This window comes from Prenolepis imparis, unplaced genomic scaffold (genome assembly GCF_030444845.1).
Source record: "Prenolepis imparis isolate NDT839.2.m4 unplaced genomic scaffold, iyPreImpa1.0 SCAF_5, whole genome shotgun sequence".
Taxonomy (NCBI): Eukaryota; Metazoa; Arthropoda; class Insecta; order Hymenoptera; family Formicidae; genus Prenolepis; species Prenolepis imparis.
This window is the reverse complement of record NW_028141163.1, coordinates 12,590,376-12,607,306: the sequence shown is the minus strand read 5'-3', so window position 1 is coordinate 12,607,306 and position 16,931 is coordinate 12,590,376. Positions and strand designations below refer to the sequence as shown.

Here is a 16,931-nt window from a genome sequence, read left to right as displayed (position 1 = left end):
CAACGAGTATTATGGGTTAACCCGGAATCTAATGGCGTCGATCGGTCTGTGGCCTTATCAGAAGCCAGAACGTCGCATTGTTCGAATGCTCTGTGTATCTTCTATACTCGTTCTGGCCGTACTAGTACAGGTGTTTCTGACCGTTGAAAATATACTATTCGTCTATTGTTGGTGAAAATAAAAATGTGCTTCATAAATTTATCCAAAAAATATGTAGTATTTAAAGCAAGTCCTATTTACTGAGATTGATTATGTCAAAAATTGAATATACTACTAAAAATGGATTATTGAATATTACGAAATTTTTCTCGCGCGTGGTACAAGAAATTTTTAGAAGATTATATGTAATATATATCTAAAAAATACTTTAAAAATTTAAGTTTTACAACGCATATTTGCAGACACATGAATTATACAGTAACGTTACATTAGTATCTAATTTCTGTGTACAAAAGAAAGTGTGAAATTATTTATATTTGATTTATATGAGAATTCTTTTATATAGAAATTTATTTTTTTAGTTGACAACGTTTGCCACACACGAATATAGTACGTCATTATTAATTGAGGTTTTATCCTTTACTATTCTTTGTATAATTTATGTTCTGAAATATAATATAGTGTATTTTAATTCTAATCAAGTAAGTGTTAACTAAATTGATTTAAAAAATTTAATTAGCAGCAAATGCCTATTTGATATCTTAGACACTCATCATTATATCGTAGATAAAGAACCTTTTTAATCAAATTCAACGCGACTGGCATTTGATAAAAAACATGGACGAGTTAAAAATAATACAAAAATATGCGTACAATGCCAGATTTTATACGATATTCTCTGGATGTAAGTAAAATAGAACGATTTTATTCTATTGAATTATTTTCATAACGCTTCATTAGAAAAATGAATTAAAATAATAAAATTAAAAGTTAATTATCATATAAAGAATGAATTTATTAGAGATATACATAAATGATAAATATTATAAGTAATGTAAAAATATTATTTATTAATTATTCTAAGTATCATCGCGCACTAAATTTAGATTATTTTCAGCGATTGTTTACTCAGGAACATTTGCTTTTACTTCAATTATATTTATACCAGATATTCTTAACATTATAGCGCCGTTAGACGAACCTCGTCCACGACAATTGCCGATTCAAGTAGAATTCTTTATTGATATAGAAAAATATTTTTACTTTATCTCATTCATATTTATATTTATTGCCTTTTTGGGTATGACAGTACTCATGGCGACAGAAACTATGTTAATGATATTTATACAACATGCTTGTGGACTGTTCGAACTCATTAGGTCATACCATAAAATTTTTAATATATCCAATATCGCTTAATTTTTTAATATTTCTAGACGAATCTTACACTATAAACATTTTTTATCACAAAGAGAGAAAAGAAATCTTAATTACACAACTTCGTACTAAGTTTTTTATATTTATTAATAATGCTTTTCTTATTTAATTGATTATAATTTGCAAGTTTTTAATATTTAAAAAATATAATTTAAAATATAAAAAACTATAATATTTTTATAGCTGTCGTTTAACATATGCGTTCAATACATGTTTATCAAGAACGACGCCCTCAAAAACTGAGTGCAAACATTGCACTAAACTGTTAAACGTTTTTATCACTCATCAACATTGTTTAAAGTAAGTGTTTCTTACATTTCATAATATGTAATTGTGTGTTTCGTAGTTTATATAGGATATAATATAAAATAATATTTTACATAACAAGATTATATGTATCCACTATATTTAATTCGTTTGTTATCGTTAAATAATACAACTATTGTAACATAAATTATTGTTTTAACTTTTAAAGATTTATTGATATGCTATGTGAATTTTCGACATCCTATTTTGTGTTATGTGTATGTGGTGTGGCATCGTTAAGTATTAATATGTTTCGCGTGAGTATTGAAAATTGAAATCAAAATAACATTAAAATAACAGATGTATGTCTCAAAAGTTCTAGATGTCTTTTTATAACTGATTCTCTGGTTAATTTGGAATCGACTTTTCCTAAATGTTGAGATCAAATCATAATTTTTTCCAGTTTTCAATTTTTTTCTATCATATAAGTAACTTTGTAACTAAGTCTCAAATTAAAATTCTATTTAAACTCCATCTGCGATTGACTTAAAAATGTAGCTTTGTTAATTTTTTAATTCTATAAAGTATATAATTTGTGAGAAATACTTTTTCAATTGCTTCAGAAACTATTGATGCTTCGACATTTTTACTTAGAAAAAAGTATATTTAATTAGTCAATGAATCTGTTATTAGAATGACATTCGGTTGTTTCGAGGCATTCTGTAAGTGTTAAAATATTATATAGATAACTTTCAATAATATTATATTCGTCCATCACAGCTTCTTGAAGCAGTCTCAACATACAATATATCGGAGGTTATTTTAACCGGTTTATTTGTATACTCTCATTTCTGTTATATATTTTGGCTGAATTATTTTGGACAGGATATAATTGATCATAGTGAATGTTTTTTTCAACAAATGTAAGTCTATCTTAAACGGCATGTGAAGTGCAAAGAAAATACTTTACAATAATACAAAATTCGAACATTCTATAGAAAAATCTTGAGAAAAATTAATAAATAGATATTTATATAGAAGTGACACACATTTATTAGATAATATAGAATTACATGTGAATGAATTTCTCTCTGATTAAGTTCTTAGATTGTTGATCTCTATAACATATTAATGTATGTGTGTGTGTGTGTGTGTGTGTGTATAGATATAATACACCATGGTATACTGTGCCACTATGTGCTCAGAAATTATTACTCATAGCGTTGCAACGAAGCGCGAAAAGCAGCAGGATTATCGTCGGTAGTTTACTTGTTATGTCATTGGAAGGTTTTGCCACGGTAATAATACATATCAACAAATGTATAATACGGACTAGTTTGTTGCGTTTCAAAGTTATCTTTACTCTTCTTTCTTTTGCAAGATTTATTTTTCGTTCAATTGCCTTATAAAAACAAACAATATAATCTTTTGACAAATAAAATTTAATAAAATTTTCTAAAACGATATTTTATTTTAAAAAATTTGATAAAAAAGTATCCATTTTGACGAGATAAATGCAGATACTACATATATATATATTTTAATTATAATAAGGATTACATAAAAATATAAAATAAATTTCTTGTTTCAGCTTATTAGTATGTCATTGTCTTATAGCATGGTCATATATTCGGTTCGTACATAATCATACGTATTTACGGCAGCATAAATGTAATTATTGATACAAAATTATCTAAAATATGAGTAGTATTAATAACTGTGAATGACCAAATTATCTGATCATTCGCAAAAAATAAAAGAATAAAAATATGACAAAATAAAGCAATATAATTATTTCATTATCTCTATTATAAAAATATCTTTTGAGAGAAAAGATTGATTGTTGAAAAATATAAAGTCAATTAATATATTAATTAATACAATATACATATATTTAATATATGTATAACAACATATACTTAATATATATAGTTTTATCTATATAATCTATATAATAAATATTTAGTAAGTATATATAGTAAATATCTTTTATCTATACATAAATTAAGTTCGTATTTTATTAAAAATTTGATATTTCTATAGTTATGTAATAAAATAACGTATATGATTATTTTCTAACATTATGATGCTTTTTATATGTTATACAATATTTTAGAATTTTTTTTTTTAATAACGGTGGGAATTGCGAAATATTTTAAGTGATATTCATAATTTGGGCTCGCACGGACACACACACACATACACGTGTATAAAAAATACAATTTTATTTAATACAAAATTGAAAATTTACCCATCAAAAAAGATAGCACGCAGTGATAAATGGCTTGAAGAACAATAAAATGCGACATAGACATCTATCTATGTTGCACGTGTGTTATGTCGGCATAAAAAGACATTTTTAGATTATTTGTGCCTTCAGGTTGCTGGAATTGCATGACATATAATTTAGTTTATTAAGGTACATTTATGTATTTTGTGTTTTTCAAACATTTTTACGATAATTTCCACCAATCAAGCTTCTTTTTTCTTACGTCAAATTGTATTTACGCGGAAGTTGAAAAATATTCTATAATTTGATAATGTCACCTATTATCTTTATAAGGCGGTATACAAATGATACGGAGAAATCATTAAGTGAAATGGGAGGAAAAATGGAGGGGAGCGATATAAGAATGTCCTTCACGCGCGCAGATGTGTTTTAACTCTTTACGAGAATGGATGTGTACGACGATCAATTCTATGGGTTTACTCGACGTTTGATGATTTCTCTGGGTCTCTGGCCTTATCAGAATCCAAGGCATAGGATGTTTCTATCGATATTTGTATCGATTGTTTATATACAAGGTTTGATATTTCAGGTAAAATAACATTTACATTGATTATTTTACAACGTATATTATCCTATCACAATTGGCATCATATGATAATTTGAATAAAAAGTGTGGTGGGGTATTTAAATTCCATATATATAAAATAAGATTCCCGTATATTATCTTACTAATCAGCTTTTACTCGTATGCACGTAAATAATTTGGTCTATAGTATACGACTTTTATCACGCACCAATACAATGCGAAATTATTCATCGAGATGATGTCTTTCAATACTCTATTAATCCTATTCATCATAAAATATAATACAGTATATCTGAATTCTACAAACGTAAGTTGTAAAAATTTACAATTATTTTAATAAAATTTGCAAATACGCATTCGTTATTAATCGTGAGCACGAACGCGAATAAAAAGGATTATCATTTCATATAAATCGCTTTATTTATGGCGATATCAATATATCGATGTTTTATTAAACACCGATCGTAAGAAAAATTTTTTTACATATAGTTTATATTATCGCAGGTAAAATTATTATTGGAACAAGTTAGTTACGATTGTATCGCCATAACGGATACCCAAGAGATCGAAATAATACAAAAATATGCTTCTAAAGGGAGACTGTATACTATTTATTCCGGATGTTAGTAAGATAGCGCTCGTGCTTCGAGCTGTTTATATCTGATTTTTTCACATGCAACTTAATGCGAAATAAATCATGTATATAATTTAGATATTTATACAAAATGCGCGCAGTGAACTCGTAGGCAAAGTAAACTGCTGTCTCTCAATTATTCCAGTGTTCATTTATATAACCACAGCATTTTTTGTCCTGACATTATGTATACCCGATATTCTTAACCTTATGATGCCACTGGACAAACCCCGCCGGCGACAATTACCCACACCGGTCGAATGCTTTCTCGATCAACAAAGATACTTTTATGCAATAGTATCTGACATATCAGTAATCGCTATAATGGGCATGACCACGTTCATAGCTACTGAAACGATGTTCATGATATTCATACAGCATGCGTGTGGATTGTTCGCGATTGCAAGGTAAACGACTGTCCAAAAACACAACGCGTTTATTTTCTCTTTAGTAAAAAAATAACTAAGTAGCCAAATTTTATTTCTTCTTTTTGACTAAATACATATTTATTTACATTCAATCAGTTTTTACACGTTGATTGAAGTCTAACAAATAATTTCTCTAAATTTAATTCTTAAATTGAAAAATGTCACTCTTTAAGACGGAACGGTAATTTATAGTTCTATCTATTGTGATAATATTTTATTGTGATAATTATTTTAAACAATATTTTTTTAATTACACATAGTTTTATAATCTTTATGGATTGATAATATTCCATCAGAGAGAACACACAACAGATATTTACATACATATATATACAACATTAAAAATACTATTGCTGCAGCTTGAGCAATATTTTATTTAAGATATGTCGAATATTTGCAGTTATCGTATAACTCACGCATTCGACGATTGTAAAGACATTTCTATTATTACCGCAAAATTATCACGCGCCATAAAAATCCATGGGCGATCTTTACAGTACGTAACTTAATTTTTTATTTTCACGATTATCTTAAATTATATTATCTTATTTGTACTTAATAACATATTTAAAAAATTGACGAACAAAAATTTGAAAATATATTATGTTAACTTTGAACAAATATCTACAATTTGAGATTCCTTAATGTGTTTTAAATAAGTCTAACAAATCAAAAATATTAATTGTCTATTTTTATATGTATCAGCATTATACACACATTTTATATATATACCTATATGTATATAAAATTCTTTCTCGTTAATATATATTTTCAAATAGAAAGATGATACGATACTATTTTATAAATTGTCATACAATTTGACATCAATTATTTTTAACATTTAAGATTCATTGAATTTATAAACTCCTGTTTCGCTATATCCTACTTGGTTCTCGTAATAGTTGGTGTGATATCGATAAGTATCAATATATTACGAGTAAGTAACTATTTTTTTTCTTGGGTGTGTGTGTCTAATTTTTTTCCACCGCACTGAAATATATTTATATTAAAAATACCGAAACAAATATCTTAAGATGTTTTATTATATTTAATATAATGTAAGAAATTAATAATAATAATATATACACAATTTATTTTATTCGAATTACTTAATTAGTACCTATGTTAATATTTCCCATTTTATTTGTTGCTTTATATCATTTTATTAGATATCGAGAAATTCACATCATAAAATAAATATTCGTAGAAACTTATTTAAACCGCAATTTTATGCAAATTTAATTTCAGATTTACGTAGGGGTATTACACTGAATATGAAAACATTAAAGTGTACAAATGGATGCATAAATCGTGCTTGCACTCAGCCTTTACTGATGCACATGAAAGGAAAGGCATGATGGGCATTGGACACCATTTATGCATCTGTTTACGTATAGTTCGGGAAATACAGTTTCCGATTTGTTTTAGTTGGTCCAAGCAATCGAGAGTAATGTATTCGGTGACATATTAGCATCGAGTATATATGTTTTATGTCATTTTTGCTACGCGTTTTGGGTGAATTATTTTGGACAGTATCTATCTGATCATAGTGAAAGTGTCTTCGAAGAAACGTAGGTATCGCGTTTCAAAAATTTGAAACACTATATACATAAAATCAAATCGATAAATGAGAAATAATATTAATTAAATCATAATTGTTATAAAATGTTAATCAATATGAGCTTTTGGAATAATGTTTTGTTTGTATTCTTACAAATACATATTTTACAAATATTAATTGACATTTTAAAAAATGATGTATTTATGAAAAATCGCTAATTACAGATTTATATTGATAAAAATATCATCACAATATGTTTCTGTAAAAAAACTAATATAAAATTAGTAATAAAATACACAAAAATAATTATCTAAATTTTTTATTCAAATATATAGATATAGCGCGCAGTGGTACACGGCTCCTTTACATATTCGAAAATTATTACTTATTATATTACAAAGATCAACGAAGACGTGTACATTTAATATATTTAGCGGTATACTAATCGCATCGATGGAAGGCTTTGCTTCGGTAACAGCTTTATAACAAATATCGCAACATAAAAACGATATAATAAGAATTATTTTTCAGATTATTAGTACATCAGTATCTTACTTTACGATGTTGTATTCACTCCGGATGTAACGTAGTCGATGACGAAAGGAAACACAATAGCGATGACATCAGAAACTCACATTATTTATTGGAAACTGATTTCAAATCGAGATCTTTAGCAAGTTTGAATAATACTATATCAAATTGCATTTGGCACACTGAATCAAAATGTTCAGTTATTCAGTTAGAATATAAACTAATAAGCTGTTAATAAAAATTATGAATATTGCAGCGAGACGCATTTCAATTTATTAATTTCGAATCAATGAATTATCTTGAACTGCAATATAAACATATTTTTAATTACTATACAAAACAACTATATCAGCATAAGCATTTTAATTATATCCGAAATTAGCATTTAAGTATTCCTTTATTATTATTAGACGAAAAAATCATAGATGTTTATTCACAGATATTTCAAAATATTTGTGTTATCATCTTAGGCAAAAGTCATAAGAAGAAATTACGAAAGTGATAGTTTATTAATAAAGTATCATATTTCACGCCACACTCTTTTTGCATAGATATAAGAAAAATTACGCATAAATTTTATAATGTGAAAGAAGAGAACGCGATATCTTCAAGAGTAATTTATTCAATTATCTTATTTACTGCTATATTCTATGGCAATATACGCTACCACATTATTACTACTTTATCCCCTTTTATAAACAATTTGTCATATTTTTTCGTCACACTGAAATATGTGCATAATGAAACAGTTGCAATTATCTTATTCCCTTCTGCGTGTCGAAAATTTGCTCTCATTGTCACTTGCGTCGCAGAGATGGACTTTGATGGTAGTCGATACTATACTCTTAATCGAGTAATGTTATCATCTATTGGATTATGGCCGTATCAAAAGGCATGGCCTTTTCGAATTCAAAGATTCTCTTGTGCAACTTGCATTATATCTTGCATAATAGTACAGGTATATTATTGCTATTTTTAGTGAAAAAGAATAACTTAGCGACTCATACGAGTTGTTGTATATTATTATTTTTTTTATTTTACTTTCTTTTATCTATTGCGTAAAATTATATATACCTTATATCGAGGAACGCTTCCAGTTACTCACATTTACTACATTCGATTACAACTTGGATCTCCTTCTTCAAACTTTATCATACACGATTCCTTTTTTTATTGCCATTATAAAATATGTTACATTTTGCGTAAAAATCGAATCGGTAAGTCATCGTTTGCAATATTATTCTGAATATTTCTTTAATATTGCATTTTAATCTATCAGCAAACTCGTTAGGTTCTTAGAAAGTTATATAGAGATTATAATAAACTATATTAATTTATTTTGAATAAATTTATCTTTACACATTAATGAATAGTTAAATTAAGTATTATAAAGCAACATAATGATGTCATAACAAAATCTTTTTTGTTTTTTTATATTCCATATTATTGTATATATAGAAATAACGTTCTTTGTATACAATCATAGATAAGAAAGTTAATGGATATGATAAAACATGACTGGAATACGCTAAAAAGTAGAATGGAATATGAAATAATTCAAAGATACGCTTATGCAGGAACACTTTATGTACAGATGTTTGCATGTAAGATGATAAAACTATCATGCTATTTCACAAGAGTTGATGAACGTTGATATTATATAAATTTACTTATTGTTAGTAACCAAAAACTATTGTATTAAATCTTCGGATTACACCACAATTTTTTAAGAATACGTAATTTCAGAAAATTTTATATATAACATATATGCATGTACATACATATGTATGCATGCATGCGTGTGTGTGTGTGTTATATATCATTTCATTTTTTATCTTATTACATCAAACGATATTAATCTCTTGTTATTAATTATAGTAGTCATCTATATTTGTCCGCTATTTTTCACCTTCGTACATTTGATACCAAATCTTCTCGATCTTGTGGCACCGCTTAATCAATCTCGTCCACATCAACTGCTAATTTTAAGTGAATACCTTGTTGATAGCGATGAATATTTTTATCCTATTCTTCTGCATTGGGTCGTGGGTATATTTATACTTTTCTCCACATTAATGTCTACCACATCTATATATATAGCATACATACAGCACACATGTGGGATGTTTGAAATAGCTAGGTAAGAGATATTGAAAAGTGACAAACTAATGCAAAGAAAAATTCGACATATTCAAAGTTTTTTACTTTTTCTGCAAATCTATAACTAAACAGATAACTTGTTTCTCTTTATTAATTTTATCAATTTTACTTTAATAAGAATAAATATCTAAACGACAAGCATATTTAATGTTGAAAATTAAAAGCGTGTAATAAAAATTGTGTTTTCTGATTGTACTTGTAAGATTAATTTCACTTTATCAAAAAAAAATTAACTTAAAAAATATTGCATTTTCGAGACATTTTGTATTTGATTTTGTATTTTTAACATTAGTATTGATATATGTATGTATTAATTGTGTTCTTAAAATTATTTTACAATCGATTATTTGTGAATATTATTTATGAATTAATTGTGAATAATCATGTCGCGTTCGATGATGAATTTTCTTCTAGTTAAATAACCTTATTGTTTTAGCTATCGTATTGAACATGCTTTGGATGATTACGAAAAAGAAAATTTAATTTCTACAAAATGTTGCATAAGCTGCTCCAAAATAATTAGTGCCATCGACATTCACAGACGAGCTATCGAGTTGGTAGTTTCTCATCGCATAATTCAGGATTTAAATATCATTTATATGTTTCATCACACTTAAACTTGCGTGGTAATTTTCTCGCGATTCATCTCTCGTGATGTTCATTTATTTTATTTCAAACATAGCTAAATATAAATGATATATTCTCGAGGAATCCAGGTAACACATTTTCTCGTTGTTAAAGGTTTTTTGAGTTTATGAAGGATACTTTTATGATAATGTATAATTCCATACTTTTACTCGGTGTGGCATCTTTAACTGCTAATCTGTATCGTGTAAGTAAGATTCGTTTATTTTACAATCTTTTTTGTGACAACAATCACTATTAGTAATGTACAAATTTTAAATAACATATATACATTTAAAGCGATATAAATTTTTGTGGGTATTGATCGTATTGTATAAACGGACGCGTGTTCAGCGAAACATTTTTTCTACATGTGAAATTTTTTGTCTTTTTTTAGGCGGTAATCACACAGGGATTTATTAAAAATATCGTAAACATAACATGTGTTTGTGTTCATTTGTTTTATTTTTTTTGTTTTACTTATTTGGGACAAAAAGTGTTGAATCACAGTAACGATTTTTTATCAAGAACGTAAGTTACTAGAGAGATCAATGTCTATGATTAATACACGATGAATACACGATTTGAGAATCATGCTATACTTCCAGTTTATTTTGCATTGCACATAAATAAAATATTAAAATTTTATTAAAATTGCATTGCATATTGTTATATACGTATATTGCACTGCACACAATCTTTTTTATTACTTAAAATATATATATTTGTATTATCATGTATTATTATAAGAATTGAAACTTTAATTGTAATTTTTATAATTCTAATTTAATAGAGACGTACGCGCACATAATATTAGTATATTACCATTAATATTTTCAGATATAATTGCAAGTGGCACATGATGCCGTTGCACGTGCAGAAATTGATATTATTTATAATGCAAAGGAGTTCGAAAAATTGTATGCTACTTGTAGGTGGTATCTATATTGCGTCGTTAGAAAATTTTGCCACGGTAATTATTTTTGGCATTATTTTCAACAAAAATATAATTCTCTCCGTGGATGATCTTCTTGTTCTAGATTATAAATACATCTTTATCCTACTTTATGGTAATTTATTCAACACGATGACGTTCTGAATAAGAATTCTTCGCAATCAGTGTATTGTGCAAAGGGATAAATTTCAATTACTAGTAATGCACGATACGGATTCAAACTTTTAGTTTTTATAATATTCCACACAGTTACGAGATATCACGAAATATTGCAATCTATTTTCTATATACTTACTAAATATAAATGTTTTAATCACTTTAATTCTTATTTTTTATTCCCCCAATGCATACGCTATATTAATCGAGGGTATTTTTAAATATTTGTAATTTTGTAAGTGTTAATGTTTGCATAGAGAGCCATCTCTATGTGTCTCACGAATAAATTCATGAAATGTATTGTACGACAAACAAAATAATACTGATAATCGGATCAAGTCGAATGGAGGGTAACAATAACTGCGCTTGCGTAGGCAACAAGTGAAGTGGGAGAAAATATTGAGAGAGAGAAACACTTTGATATAAAAGTCCATGGTATATAGAATAAAATACCGCATAATTTACATAATTGCCGATACCGGCGACTCTTCTTATTGTCCTAAAAGTAATTTTTATTTTTCTGACTTTTTTTCTCGCTTTTACACTGAATATTAATTCAGTGAGATTGGATAATGTTTGAAGTCGTAGAGGGAAACTTTTCAAAAATAATATCCCTTATGAAAGGTTCTATTAAATATCGCTGAAACAAAGGGTGCCAGAGTGTCTTATAGACAGTCGTGCGACAAACTTTGAAGAGAAATGGAATTTCTTGGATATCCATATTATAAACTGTATCGGCTTTCCTTATTATCGCTTAGTTTGTGGCCATATGACAAATCATTTCTCAAACAAATCCATGCGATTTTTTGTATCCTTTTACTTATATCTTCAACAGTCACTCAGGTAAATAATACATTAAAAAAGAGAGCTTATATATTAAGTAAATATAAATGGAATATAATTAACAGCCTATACATCGTCCTCTTCTCTATAACTTTAAATAAAATATATTCTTAATTTATATGTCATAGCTTAAAGCAACTATGATCGCTTTTCAAACGATAACATTTACATTTTATTTAAATTGATTAATATTGCTCGATTGTTTTCATACATATAACAATTTGTTTCGATACATATAACGTTTTCATGAATGTATCACTTATAAAATATCAGTTATTTTGTAAACTTTATTATATTAAAAATTATATTTGGACGCCTTTTGTAATAACATTAATAAATTTAAAATGTGTATAATTTGTTATAATAATTTAAGACAACTTTTAGTCTTTCTCATATCAAAATTATTTTGTTGAAATATAGAATCTTTTTTTATATATTTTTAATATATTTAATATATTTTTATATTTATATATTTATTTGACATTATCACATCTCTTGATTTTTTTCATTTAAATGCAAGAAATGGATGAAAACAAATGTTGCAAATATAAAACGAGCATTAGCAATATATTCTAAATAGTATCGAATAAAGATTTTCTGAAAAATATAGTAAAATTATACAAAAATTAAAAATTAATCACATTTTTAAGGGATTAAAAATGAAATATTTAAAAGATTAATTCTTTATAATTAAAAAGTGCATCCCACTCTTAATCGATAAAGGAAGAAAGTGTTTTGACAGTTTGATAATTTATATACTTGGTTTTAGTTGTTGAAACTATTTACAATGGAATATAATCTTGAACTTGCATTGACTATTCTGTCGTTCACTATTCCTTCCGTGATTTATCTTGTAAAATATATTATCTTTTACATACAATCTCAAAAGGTATATAAGGTATTTAAATTATTATACATGAGAAATTAATTCGCTGACTCATTATCACAGACGATCTGAACTTTTTGATAATATTCATAATGCCTGAAGTAGATCCGGGAATTAATGGAACATATTCGAAATGATTGGAATACATTAAAAGATGAGCAGGAAGTCGAAATAATAAAAAAACATGCCAAATCTGGAAGAAGACATCTATACGCATTCGCGGGTAGGAAATGCAGGATCAAAATGCATAAATTATATGGAATAGAAATATTTCGTTTGTGAATGACTTTCTCGTTCATGATATAATTTGAGATATTTGATAATTTTAGGCCTAGTTTATCCTGGTACTATTGGTTTCATTCTAATGCCGGTTTTGCCAGTCATTCTCGATGTCGTAGCGCCGCTAAACGAATCCCGTACGCGGCATCTTCCGTATTTATCGGAATACTTTCTCGATCAACAAAAATATTTTTATCCGCTATTATTGCATACAAACGTAACGATTATCATAGGAATTGTGACCGTCATAAGCACGGAGACTTTGTTCTTTGCATATGTTTATCATATTTGCGGCATGTTCGAAATAACCGGGTAAAACAAGTTATATAATGAGGGCTTAAATGGCTAAAAAGAATCATTCTAACAATTACATCTATATCCATTTCACATTTTCGATTGTTATAGTTATCGAATAGAACATGCATTGGATGAGAATATGCCAATATTGTCTACATTGAATAGGGAAAATGCAATTCGTATGAAAATAATTAATGCTGTAGAGATTCATCAGAGAGCCATCGAGTTGGTAACTTGCACATCGACAGTATTAGCATTATTACAATACAAATAATAGCACAATCATATAAACTCTTACGATTCAATTTGCATGATTTTATTCTTTTTAATTATTACACATTATTATATATATATATTTATATATATATATATATATATTGTATATATATATATGTTGTATAATTTATAAATAATTATACTGTTTTATTTTATTGTCACTAAATATTCCAATTTTTTTCTTTATCTTTATAATTTTAACTTATTTGTGGGGATTGTGTACAGAATTTTATCAAATTATAAAATTTTGCAAATATCTATTAAAATTACTCTCTGTGAGACGCACATACAATTTCTTTATTTTTAAGGTTTTTTGAATACGTATCGTCTACATTTACTGTATCCTATTTTTTTCTAATTATTCTGGGAGTAGCTTCCTTAAGTATCAACTTATTTCGCGTAAGTAAATGATAAATTTATATGTTCGTACATTGTATGTTAATCACACTGCTCTTACTGTGTGTGCACTTACTTTAATATCAGATTAGCGTTATAGAGAAATTTAGAAGTTAAAAAGCAAGTTTAATTTCTTGATATTTCAGCTTTTTCAAATTGCCGTTACATCAGATCAAAGAGAAAATTTCGCATCATTCATGATATTTGTAGTCGGCCACTTTTACTATATGTTTGTATGCAATTATATGGGACAGAAAATCACAGACAATAGTATCGGAATTTGTAAAAAAACGTAAGAATTGTCTGTTTAAAAATTTTAGTAATACTATTTCTATGCTATGTAACTTTACTATTTCGCGTTAAAATTGTTTGCAAATTATTGAAACTTTATTACAAATATTATTAATGAAAATTGGCATGACTATTGACAAATAATGAAGAATTATCAAAGTTAACAAGCATATTTTTAACATTGTATTTCCATTTCTGTGAACGCGCAATAAAAAAAATACTTTTTTGACTCATATAGTACATGAAATATTATAAACTTTTAGATATGATACACAATGGTATACGGCGCCTGTACAAATGCAAAAACTGCTGCTGTTCATGATGCAAAAAAGTATGAATTCTTGCAAATTCGTCATTGGCGGCATTTATTCGGTGTCCTTGGAAAATTTTACTACGGTAACTTAGGTTGCCAGCTTGATAATAAACTTTATTTCTAGTTTATCTTAAAATAATAAATTTATTTCAGCTTGCGAGCATGTCACTATCTTACTTCACGGTAATTTATTCTGTGCAACAATGAAATTCGTAAAAGAAGCAGAACAGTAGCAGCTGGGTAGTGTTCTCTATTCGAAGAGATGATTGTTATTTTCAAAACCAAATCGTGTAAAATAATTCGATATGGATATAAAAAGATTATTTGCTATTAAAAAGACAGACTTTATTTTATTTACAAATATTATTATATTAATAAATCTTTTTTGATTATGTCGTACTGTACATAGTGTTTACTTTCTCATTCAGTTTTATTTCATTCTCAGGCAAATCATTGCCTCTACCAACAACAAAATTATCCAAGCATTTTTGTCTCTGCAAATGAGATTCTTAAGAGAGAAATCACATACTAATCTATAAATATTATAAATCAAATAAGTTTTTAGTAAACGCTTTCAATGCTTATTATTGATTTGCTTTATCTATTTATTCGTGGGTACGATGAGAGAGAGATAAATGAACGCAATATAGCGATATATTTTGATTAACTTAAATCTCTTATAATATTCTCAATTAAATAGAAAACATATGTAAATAATGCGATTTTATTAAATATATCGCATGTACTGCATCTCGTTATATGCATGTAAATATAATGTTCGCGATACTGAAAAATGTGAAAAAAAAAAACATTTTCCAGCAGTATAGTTATCACATCATTCGAAATAGTGTAAATGTACTGATAATCTGATATAACTTTGAGCAACGATGCAACACTTTATATTATAGCTTACCAGCTTGTCACAGTCTTATTTCGTGGTAATTTATTCTGTGCATTGATAGCATGCACCATCACAAAGAAAGTTGTAGCTAATTTGCATAAATTTAACGTGAAAGCGATCAACTAGCAGCTCTGTTTTGATATGCTAGGTGTTGTAATTAATGCCATCCATTTGAAGCTTGTCAGCCGATATTATTAGGTTATCGTAATATTGTATATACATCATGAAAGGAAAATGAGAGAGAAAGAGAGAACAGTTACATTAATATTAATAAAATAAAATAAAGAAAATTGCTGAAATATATGAAGTGTACATTAAAAAGTTAAATTTTCTGTTTTTGTAGCATTAACATTTAAACCGATTACATAAAGATAACATCCGATATTTACTATATATTATAATTAACTAATATCTAATGTAATATTCAAAAATGTCACAACAACATTCAACTGATAAATATATGTTAGGTACTAAGGTTGTAAGGGTAAGGAGTGAAAATAATATATGATTACATTTACATTAATTTCATAGTGAAAATAAATGTGAGAACATCATCATATGTGCTAGCTAAAAAAAGAACCTTTTTTCTAGACCCAGCAATTGAAATAATTTGCACCTTTATTAGCTTGCGTGTGAAAAACGTAAGAACTACGTAGTCCTTATGTTTTTTCACACGCACGTTTTTTCACGCAAACTAAAGGGAGTCGCATAGTAACTGATGCATTACACATCATTCTCATGCAATCGTATAATAATAAAAAAGTAACCGTTTATTCTCGGCGATATTTACCAATCACAATCGTTTCGAACAGAACTCAATATAAAAGGTATTAAAATGTTTAAATAAAATATATATATAAAAAAGCATTGAAATTACATCTAATTCATTTATAATATACAAGAGACTTCAAGGAAATTCATGTTTACATTATTTTTTATTTTATTATTATAGCAATTGAAT

The 16,931-nt window shown here is 27.1% G+C and overlaps 6 protein-coding genes across 7 annotated transcripts in view; 5 read left to right on the top strand and 1 right to left on the bottom strand.

Moving 5' to 3' along the window:
• LOC145936696 (uncharacterized) overlaps positions 1–16,931 on the bottom strand; it is a 121,396-nt gene that overhangs the window by 7,385 nt on the left and 97,080 nt on the right. The window lies entirely within an intron of this gene.
• Positions 1–16,931, top strand: part of Alpha-man-ia (alpha-Mannosidase class I a) — a 466,863-nt gene that overhangs the window by 360,703 nt on the left and 89,229 nt on the right. The window lies entirely within an intron of this gene.
• On the top strand, positions 843–3,294 carry LOC145936697 (uncharacterized). The gene is made up of 6 exons (XM_083039149.1): positions 843–1,319; positions 1,561–1,677; positions 1,853–1,940; positions 2,404–2,546; positions 2,789–2,921; positions 3,215–3,294. The coding sequence occupies exons 1-6, from the start codon at positions 1,243–1,245 to the stop codon at positions 3,266–3,268; spliced, it is 612 nt and encodes a 203-aa protein (XP_082895275.1). The 5' UTR covers positions 843–1,242; the 3' UTR covers positions 3,269–3,294.
• LOC145935981 (uncharacterized) lies at positions 4,290–7,766 on the top strand (the record flags this gene model as incomplete). The annotated part of the gene is made up of 9 exons (XM_083037827.1): positions 4,290–4,442; positions 4,627–4,746; positions 4,944–5,061; positions 5,219–5,480; positions 5,902–5,997; positions 6,348–6,438; positions 6,930–7,072; positions 7,398–7,533; positions 7,594–7,766. Coding segments are annotated over 9 exons (1,173 nt in total), but the record flags the coding sequence as incomplete, so codon positions are not given.
• LOC145936695 (uncharacterized) lies at positions 8,408–10,510 on the top strand. The gene is made up of 6 exons (XM_083039146.1): positions 8,408–8,551; positions 8,691–8,810; positions 9,080–9,197; positions 9,472–9,733; positions 10,190–10,379; positions 10,495–10,510. Exons 1-5 carry the CDS (start codon positions 8,408–8,410, stop codon positions 10,368–10,370), a joined length of 825 nt encoding a protein of 274 aa, XP_082895272.1. The 3' UTR covers positions 10,371–10,379; positions 10,495–10,510.
• LOC145936706 (uncharacterized) lies at positions 11,222–15,403 on the top strand. The gene is made up of 9 exons (XM_083039160.1): positions 11,222–12,331; positions 13,101–13,220; positions 13,323–13,440; positions 13,547–13,808; positions 13,902–14,018; positions 14,378–14,468; positions 14,612–14,757; positions 15,020–15,152; positions 15,223–15,403. The coding sequence occupies exons 1-9, from the start codon at positions 12,188–12,190 to the stop codon at positions 15,274–15,276; spliced, it is 1,185 nt and encodes a 394-aa protein (XP_082895286.1). The 5' UTR covers positions 11,222–12,187; the 3' UTR covers positions 15,277–15,403.